At 44.0% G+C, this 9,572-nt stretch overlaps 1 protein-coding gene across 1 annotated transcript in view; it reads left to right on the forward strand.

Annotated features, from left to right (window-relative positions):
• The window catches only part of LOC130572430 (deubiquitinase DESI2-like), a 54,395-nt gene that overhangs the window by 22,609 nt on the left and 22,214 nt on the right, over positions 1-9,572 (forward strand). Inside the window, exon 2 of the mRNA XM_057364129.1 lies at positions 9,335-9,407. Coding sequence (XP_057220112.1) covers positions 9,335-9,407 — 73 coding nt within the window. The remainder of the gene's footprint in view (positions 1-9,334; positions 9,408-9,572) is intronic.

A 9,572-nucleotide genomic window follows, 5' to 3' on the forward strand; every position in this document is an offset into this window, starting at 1 on the left:
CTGTGCTTCAGAGAGCTCTTGCTGAACCAAGCTGTTGGGTATTTATCTCCCTTGTATTTTTTTTCAACTCACCTGAATCCTTTCTGATGAGAAGCCTACTTATTGGCACGCTCTGAARTCTGGGCTGAGGGTTCACAATGCAGGGTATGAAATATGCTCAGCTGAGAATCTTWACAGCCTCCTTGACATTAGCAGAGGAAAACATTTCAGACCATTCAATATCCTGTCTTGCACAGGCACACTAAGGCTTTCTCAATATCTGGCTTTCAGTCATACAAATGTTTTCTTGTTCATTTTTGCTGCCAGGAAACTTCTAAGCACTTAGTCAACGTCTCTTCTTTTTAAGCCAAGTTGCTCCTACTTGAATCTTTTGTATCATTCTTAAGAAGTATTCTCCCATAATTCATGTCAGCCCTTCAAATGTTTGCAGATTTGTCATTYGCAGTCATTGCTTTGCCAAGCTATTAGCTCTTCTGAATTAATTCTTATATGTCAGTCTCATCACTTCCCTGATCATTTTGCTGCTGTTCTTTTTGAATACCTCTCAATTTGTCATTGTGAATGTGTCTAAGGCAAAGGTATTATCACTTCAGTAAGTTTCTAACACGTGATTTTCTCAGACACATTCCATGAGTGAACACATTTCAGTGTAATCCTGCAAATGGACACGCTTCTTTTCTGCCTTTATATACTRGAGATGAAGATTGTCATGGAAGTTGTCCACACTAAGGGGATACAGCACATGAAGTGRTGTGCAATAGCATGGATAAAATCCCTCTTCAGGGCTGCTTATAAGATCACGGTATGGGACAGGCTCTTGGCACTGGCATATACTTCAGCAACTCCCCCCACCCCAGTGACTTCTGTTTGGTGTCCCCAGTCTCACCCCAGTCCTGCTCACCAGGCTCCTTCAGGCACAGTCAGTAATGAAATATAGGGAAATGTGTCCTGGCAAAATGCAGACAGGCAGGATGGGCCATCAGCGTCACACTGGTGTGACAAACCTTGTGCTGGTGGGCTGGTGTGACAAACCCTCACACTGCTTTGTGTGAACCTGCAAACAGAAGAGACAGCGATGGTCATTCTGCAGGGACAGAAARTAGTTGTTTAATTTAGGCAGCTAATTGCCCTGTGTCTCCACGGGTAAGGCAGGTTCCTGCTCAAGCACCAAAATGCAATCTGGGTGATTGTTTGCTCTCCTCAGCAAGGGAACTGTATTTAAAGCAGAGCACACCAGGTCAGCTGCCTTCTGAACAGCAGCTTCAGATGTGCATGGCTTGAAGCCAAAGCTACACAGGCATAAACTTGTAAATGCCTCACMGATGTAGCTGCAGGAGGCAAGCTCTGCTCAGGACAACATCTGTCAGCAATGTAACAGGGTAGAAAGTGGAACAGTAATGAAGAAAGCAGAAAATTGTAGGAGATTTCAAGTAATACTAGTATATTGAGATARAACTGTGCCTGCCATTTATAGGATGAGGCTGTTAGTGGAAACGCTTGAGGTATTCCACTGTGACAATTAAATCTTATTTGTGATTTTTAATTAAAAATATTCTGGTTACACCCAAAAGTTAACTTTTGAAATGYTTACTGTTTCCTTTCCACAGCATGATTAATATTTTCTTCTGTCCTCGTATTCTTCCAGTAAAATCGCACTGCGTCACAACATTGAAGCCTAAGTAGATTTCCAATCTCYCTCAGCAGCAGCATCAGTTTTTAATCCACACACAGCATTTTGGAAGCCTCTGAAATAAGCTCTTTATGCTTCATGATTGTAAAGATTTTATTGTTGGCTCATGCATCAGGCAATTCAGATATATTATAATGATGTCTGAAAAGCCACAGTAAACTGTGGCAAAATTCTTCCTGAGGAGACAGCCAAGGAATGTATTTAGCCCAACCTGAGAGGAAAAGATCCTTTATAGGGCAGAACTTGGCTGAAATAGAAGAGTTGAGAGACAGAGCTGGCTGTTGCAGTCCCATGGAGGCTTRGCCTGTCAGTCCTCTCAAGGCTGCAACTGAACATCTTGCCTTGAGTCTCTTCTTTTAGTGTCTGTGGGTTTGTGAGAGGGAATACATTTAACTGTATCACTTTTAAATATCAGGTTGTCATTTCCCAGGAAACTCCTGGTCTATTAGAGTGCATTAAGCTGAAGGGTAAAGAAGTGTCCTCAGCAGAAGCTCCTTCCATTCAAAGTGCAGCAGAGCAGAGACAATCGCATGCCAAAAGAAGCCTTGTCTTTGTCTTCTGTCTGTAGTGTGACTGCTCCTTGGATGTCTGTTCTTCAGCCAGTTCTCCTGTACCAGCTCGAGTATGGAGTGGGGCCCTTGTGTCATCCTGTATCCCTGCCTCACCAGAGCTACATCAAGCTCTCTGGCTGCACTGAAGCTGCAGATTTCTCAGTACTTGAATGCTCTCCTCGAAGAAAATCTGTAGTTCTTGAGCCATCGTCAGTTTTGTTAGCTGGGTTATTTGCAAGCAGGTCAATGCCCACATCCTGGGAACTGTTTGTCTTGAGACTTGAAACTTATTGCCTATTGCAAGTGGAGGCTGAGCCTGTTTGTAAACACAGACCTGCTTACTGCGGTATTTTGTTTCTTAAACACTATCTGGAATTTTAGTTGAAAATTAAAAGTGCCTGGCTAAAGCAGGTGCTTCTGGCTGGTTGGATTTGGAGTGACCTGATGGGYAGTCACACCTTGGTCCATGACTTGCAGATTGACAGCTTTTGCCAACAGTGAAGAGGACCTGACACAGGAGATGATCTTTCAGTTGGGAAGAACCATGTTCTGTGTGTGCTGGAGTGAGGTGGTTTTTCCCAGGTGTAAAGTATCCGACAAATCTGTGTCATCACTCCTCGATACTTGGTTAAGCTTTATTTAGTTGCTGTTCTATCCATGTGTATTTAAATCTTTTCCAATTTTGCCTGTATTCACAGTGTATTAGGAAAACAGCATTTCAGACTTGATAGATACACAAGCCTTGGATGCCTGGAGAATGGAGTGTAAGAGACATGGGTCACACTGAAATGAGCTTGGGTCTCACCAAATTGCTAAAGAAAAGCAGCTAACAGTAGCCTTGCTGTATGATTTGACGTCATCCCACGTGATCGTGAGTTTTTATCACTAGAGCTCTAGGGCAGAAGTGAGCAGCAGAAGGACTGGGACATATTGCAGGACTATGTGCATGCCTGGGGCTGTGGAACAGAAGTGAGCACTGCTGCAATATGACTGAAGAGCCCTGGATGTGCAGGAAGCTCCCTGTCCTGCRTGTCTGTAATTGAAGTAAAGCTTCCTTCACTCCTACAAGCATCACTTGGGGAATAATCTGTGATCTGTGTTTGGGCCCTCTCCTTACACCTCTGTGGGCCCAAGATTCTGGATCTGGGTTTACAAAGATGTATTTGGAGCTGCTGGCTGTATGCTGTAAACCGCTGGGATTTTACTCGCTGGTTTTACTCCAGCTTTCCCCTCCAGTTTCATCTTTTGTGCTCTCAAATTTCTGGATCAATGCATCTCAAGACATAATGCTGAGTTAGTACTTTGATGTTCCCTAGCAGGTCTCCTTCATCAGTCTGATGTTGCCTTTAAAAACTGCCTTTTGTATTGAGATTTAACRCTGCAGAGGATTCCCTTGGTGTTTGAGATGAGACTGATCAGTGCATTTGCTAGGACACACAGTCCTTTGCATGTCTGCATGGGGCTGCTTAGATAACTTGACTGCAGGGGACAGGCACAGGGGACAGGATAAAAATCAAGTTCAGGCAGTAGGGCAGACAGTCTCTTATTGGCCCAMTGTTGATACAAGTCCCTTAATATGCTCCTTGCTTCCTAGAAATATCAAAAAAATCATTTGTATCTCACCATCCTTTACTTCTATCTCACATCCTTTTTTCCTTTCTCCCAGAAACAAAGCTCTGACATTGAACTCACAGGGGAAAGGAAGTAGCCCTACTGAATTTTATGCAGATGGTGCTTTGAGAAGTGTTGCAGTCAAGTTTATTACTGGTTCCTCATCTGCACCCATCCTTGGTAAAGGTGTCTGGTCACAGTAGTGTGTGGTCATACCAGASGAGGCTGGAGCAAAGCTCTCTCTAGCCTGGATCCTGTGTCAGACAATTGTGGATASCTGGAGAAAGTAGAGCTCTTGGCAAGTATCCATGACACTGTGTACTCTGAGCTTGCAGCTATTTATTGATATCAGATTTAATTAGCAACTCCTGGTGCATTTCTTTTCTATATGTTCATACARATCATAAGGAAGGAAGGCTTAGCATCTGTTCAGTAGTGGATGGATTCGCTGGAGTGGAATATACTGTCTGTTTTGGGGTGATAAATGGAATATTGCCTAGTGTGTTGGCTGCTCAGAGAAACTATCAAGTGTTCAGAATATCTGAGATACTCTCACAAGAGGTCTTGTCTCCAGCATCACGGGAGCTGTTCAATTAAACTGTTCTGCACATTGATGCAGGAAAGATTTTGGTGACACACCGTGGAAAATAATGAAGTAGGTCTGAAGTAGGGAAGCAAGAGTTAGTGACAGAAACGTCAATGTTTTAGTACAATATTAGTTGATGGCAGAAATTAGTTGATGGCAGAACATGGATGGGTCACTTCTATCTGGAAACGCATGTTTCTGGTATGAGTTCCTAGGACCTCCTGCTCTGAAAGGTCCCAGGTTGATAAAATGTGCCAGTATCACATCAACTGCTTCTCCATTCTGCATCTAAAAGAAGCATATCAATATAAGGAAGCTTTTTATTTTCTTTCCTTTCTGGAAAGTTAGGGCATGGTTCACTGTTCTGGTAAGATTTTTACTTCTACTCTGTGTGATGGATAAATGAAGTGAGTAACACAAGAACTGACTCAGAGTATTTCCCAGAATCTAAACTATCTCACCAGTTCTTCTGGTGATCTCTGAGCCAAACCACCAGAAAATCAGGGGAAACCTGAAAAAAAAACCAAAAAAAAAAACCTGAATATGTCCAAATTCTACTTCATCAGGGACCTTCATTAAAAACTATTAACTGATAAAGTACAGACTAAATGCAGAGGTTCTTCTCTGGGTTTGAATTTTGACTTCTGGGCTATTTGTTGCTGTTATAAAGTGATTATTACCTGGTTAGCTTTCCTCCCCACCTCTGTTGTCATCTGAGCTGTTCTCTGTCTCTGTTGAAGATGGAGATGAGACAGAATGCTCCAAGTCCCTCTGTGTATGGTTTAGGGCACAATTTTCCAGGCAGTGTGCAATGCAGGCATGAATCACAACTCCCTTTAAGATACTGCTGTATTCAGTACTCTGGCTCCTTTCATCTGACTGAACAGGCTCCAGGTTTTTGTTTTTAATCTAAGCAATAACCAATTTTCTCCAGAGATGAGCATTTGCTGACTGTTGCTGCTGTTCTTATACCCAGAATTGCAAACCCCTCAGAAAACAAGGCCAGCTCGTGCATGTGTGTACAAACATGGTTTCAAATCTGGCTTGGATTCTTTTTTCCAGCTCAGCAAGTGAGTGACATGTTCACTTTAGCATGGCTTCCTCCCGAGACAAGCCGTGGGCTGTGCCAAAGTGCTGTGAGGCGTTCACTGTGAGTTCAGTCACACACTGGAGGCAGATTCTACAGCACCCTGGAGACAGGGGTGACATGAGGACGGTACAGCCATGATTCAGATCTGCCTTGCACTTTGGGCTTGGTAGTAGGTCATATCAGTATTGTGTCAGTACAACCAAGGTGCAAATCAGACCCCACTTCAATAACAGCCGTGTGTGATTGAAATTATTTGAAAGAAAGTACTAAATCAGTATAGCTTTGTTCAGTTCAACTTCAGGTATGGCTGAGGTTGTTGCACTTCAGTCCGTAAGAGCTCATTAAAGGAATCAATACTGAAAAATGCACCATTTAAATACAGAAATGTCCATGTGATGGTCATAATCTTGCAATACCTGACATCAGACAGAGAAACACTTTTGCTCTTTTCTTCTTTATCTGTGGTGGAGCCTCCTCATCACCTGTGCTTACAGTGCTGCCCTGAATCCTGGCCCTCTGCTCCTGAAGCTGGGCAGGATGGGTTGCAGGGGCTGATATTCTGTGCTGCGAGCAAGAGTGGTTGGGGGACAGGGCAGGCTTRATCTGACGGTGCTCTGCATGTGTGAGGTGATCAGGTCTGAAAAAAGCCATAGCTGCAAGTGTTTCAGTTTAACCTCCTTGTTTGAAATGTAAAGCCTGATGCAGATGAGSCTCTGCAGACAGCCCTGATTTTGGTAACTGGCAAAAGCATTTCTAATCTGAAAAGTCTCCCTTCTCTTCCTATTAGTTATTTCTCTAAGCAAAGCAGCTGGCGTGACCTGGGCATGTTTTGCTTGTATTGTTGCCGTGAGACAATAGCTTAGCCTGAGGGAAGAAGACAACCTASTTACCACATCATGTGGGAGCTGCTTCAGCAGGACTTGAGAAACCAGTGTTTGTCTGAAGCCCACTGAGGCTACCTGAGACTATCTGAGGAGTTAACCCGTGAGTGCACCTTCAGTCAGTCTGCAGACAACACCAAAATGGGCAGGAATGATGATCTGCTTTGGGGTAGGAAAGCTCTGCAGAGGGATCTGGACAGGTTGGATCAATGGGCTGTGGCAAATTGTATGAGGTGCAGTAMGATGAAATGTCAGGTTGTGCACTTGGGTCACAGCAGCCCCAGGCAGTGCTACGGGCTGGGGCATGAGGGACTGGAAAGCTGCCCRGCAGAAAAGGACCTGGGGTTGCTGATGGACAGCAGCTGAACATGAACCAGGTTGTGCCCAGGTGGCCAAGAAGGCCAGCAGCATCCTGGCCTGTATCAGGAGCAGTGTGGCCAGCAGGAACAGGATAGTGATTCTTTCCCTGTACTTGGGTGCTGGTGAGGCCATACCTCAAATCCTGTGCTKAGTTTTGGGCTCTCCACTACAAGAAAGATGCTGAGGTCCTGGAGCAAGTACAGAGAGGGGCAATGGAACTGGTGAAGGGTCTGGAGCACAGATCCTGTGAGAAGCAGCTGATGGAGCTGGGGGTGTTTAGCCTGGAGAAAASGAGCTCAGGGGGTGCCTKATTGTTCTTTATAACYRCCTGACAGGAGGCTGCAGTGAGTTGAGGGTTGGTCTCTTCTTCCAAACAACAAATGACAGGATGGCAATGGCCTCAATTTGTGTTGAGGGTGGTTCAGAATGGATACTAGGAACATCCTCACAGAAAGGGCTGTCAAGCATTAGAACAGGCTGTATAAGGAAGTGTTGGAGTCACCATCCTTGGACGTATTTAAAAAATGAGTGGGTATGGCACTTGAGGACATGGTTTAGAGGTGAACATGGTGGTGGTGCTAGGTTGATGGCTGGATTAGATCCTACAGGTATTTTTCAACCTTAAAGATTCTATGATTCTATGAGATATGGGAGATCAAAGAACTGAACTGAACAGGGGGGACAGRCTTTTGTCCCCTGGTGTTCTATGTGGCCTTCACCTCTATCTCTTTCTCCAGTCAAAGTGTGGATATTCCTGCTACAGAGAATAAGGTAACAGAGAGCTGTTGGGAAGGGGAGCAGAGGGCAAGGGCACCTAAACACTGGGCATGGTGTTTGACCCAGAGTTCACTGCTAATGTGCTGTCCCAACTGGCACAGGCTGAGAGCTACCTGACCCTAARAACAAGACTTTGTGTAATTCAAGTGAGGAAGTAAATGGAAGTTACACAAGGTCTGCAGAGAGCAGTGGGCAGAGGTCCAGCTGGGGTCGGGTGGTTTCCTGCCCTCCTGCAACAATTTGTGATAAAAAAGCTCACAACGAATAAGAAGCATTACAGCCTTTTCTGGAGGGAAATGGAACTGCTCTACTGCCAGAGGCAAGGATTTTTGGGGACATGGTTTAAGATATCAAGATTAGCCATATATTAAGTCAGATCTGGGACTAAAGCTTTCATATCAAAGCTACTGTGTTTTTTCACAGTAGCAGTGGTTTTGCAGGGAACATTTTCAGGGTGATTTACAGGGCTACTGCAGCCATCATAAATACCTAAGTAAGCAATGTGAGCCCAGTAGTTGGAGTATGCCAGACCTGTGGTTGCCTGACAGCAGAGGGGTTCTTACTCATACCATGGCATCTCCGTGACACCAAACACGGGGAAGGTGCAGCTTGTTCTGGTTCCACAAGAAGCTGCTACCAGACCCAAAAGAGAATTTTAGTTTTATGAACCTGTCATGTCCTTGTACAGGAACATGTGAACAGCACTCACTTTCCTTGCAGCGGTAGATTAAAACTAGCATTTAGTTGCTCTGAGTTACTAGAAGATGTATCTTCACTGCACAGCAGCTGTAAGTGAACTGTAAATCTACCAGGCATGGGCACTTTCCTCAGAGCCTGAAAACATCATTTCTGTAGCAGTGCAGCTCTGCAGCTGACCTAATAAATACTGGTGCTGAGCAGGGCTAATTATCTCAATGCAGCATTGCCCTGGCATGGCTGTACAGCTTCCCACTCTGGAATTAGCTGAGCTGGAACATGTTTGGGTGTCTGCACTGTCCTTCACGGTGTGGTGGAAACAGGCCCTGCGCAGTGCTTGGTGGAGGAGCATCACATGCATGCAGTGTTTCTCCGGACTGCAGTGTTTCTCTGCTCCAAATGTAACAGGAAAGTGCTGGGCTGCAGAGCAATGGAGTCACTTAACAGCTCCGCTTAAAATTTGACTTTGACTTGGAGGAAATTTTGGTCACCTTGAACCTAATTTTGGAACATCAAGCCCTTGTCTCTTCTGAAATCAGTGCTTGATAGTATATGGTGCTTCTGAGCAAAATGTTGACTACCATGCTATTTCTTTCTTTTTTTGCCTCCATCTCTATGAACTTTGCTTAAAACCAAATGAATAATAAGTAGGTGTTGGGAGGTGATATAAAAAGATGTGTGGAAAATTACTGGGGATTCTCTTACTCTTGATTTTGGAGATCAAACAAGGCATGTAAATTAATAAAACTGATTCAGTGTCAGGTATTTAAATAAGAAGATAGATGAATAATCACACAGCCTGTAGCATCTGGGTTTTTGCAGGTTCAGGTCCAGTTGCATCTTAATACAGGTTAGTGCCTTAGGTGGAAACGAGCAGATGAGCATTTTTCGGAGAACTAAACCCATCCAACTGAATAAACACAGTGCTYGCTGCTGTTGGTCTGTAAGTAGTCACAATTCATTTGTCTGAAGATAATTTCAAAATGGCTCTTCTCTTTARGAGGAGTTAGGAAGATGGGGCTATACCCAATACCAAGACAATTTGTTTCTTTTCTACTAACGCTTCCCAATGTGGCTTTTCTCTTACTGTAGTACTGGATTAATGAATACACCTCCACCTTGGGGATTGGTGTCTTCCATTCTGGCATCGAGATCTAYGGCAGAGGTAAGAACTATTTCCTTTTTACTACCTGCAGAACATGAGGACAGCTGTATAGCCAGTCTGATATGGAAAAACATCCCAAATTTACAGCTTTTGTCAGGGAAAGTTTTGAGGAATGAAAACCAAAAAACTCTGCCAGGTTTTTTTTTTTTTTTTTTTTTTTTTTTT

This window comes from Malurus melanocephalus, unplaced genomic scaffold (genome assembly GCF_030028575.1).
Source record: "Malurus melanocephalus ecotype Western Australia unplaced genomic scaffold, MMel_1.1 scaffold_2, whole genome shotgun sequence".
NCBI classification, from domain to species: Eukaryota; Metazoa; Chordata; class Aves; order Passeriformes; family Maluridae; genus Malurus; species Malurus melanocephalus.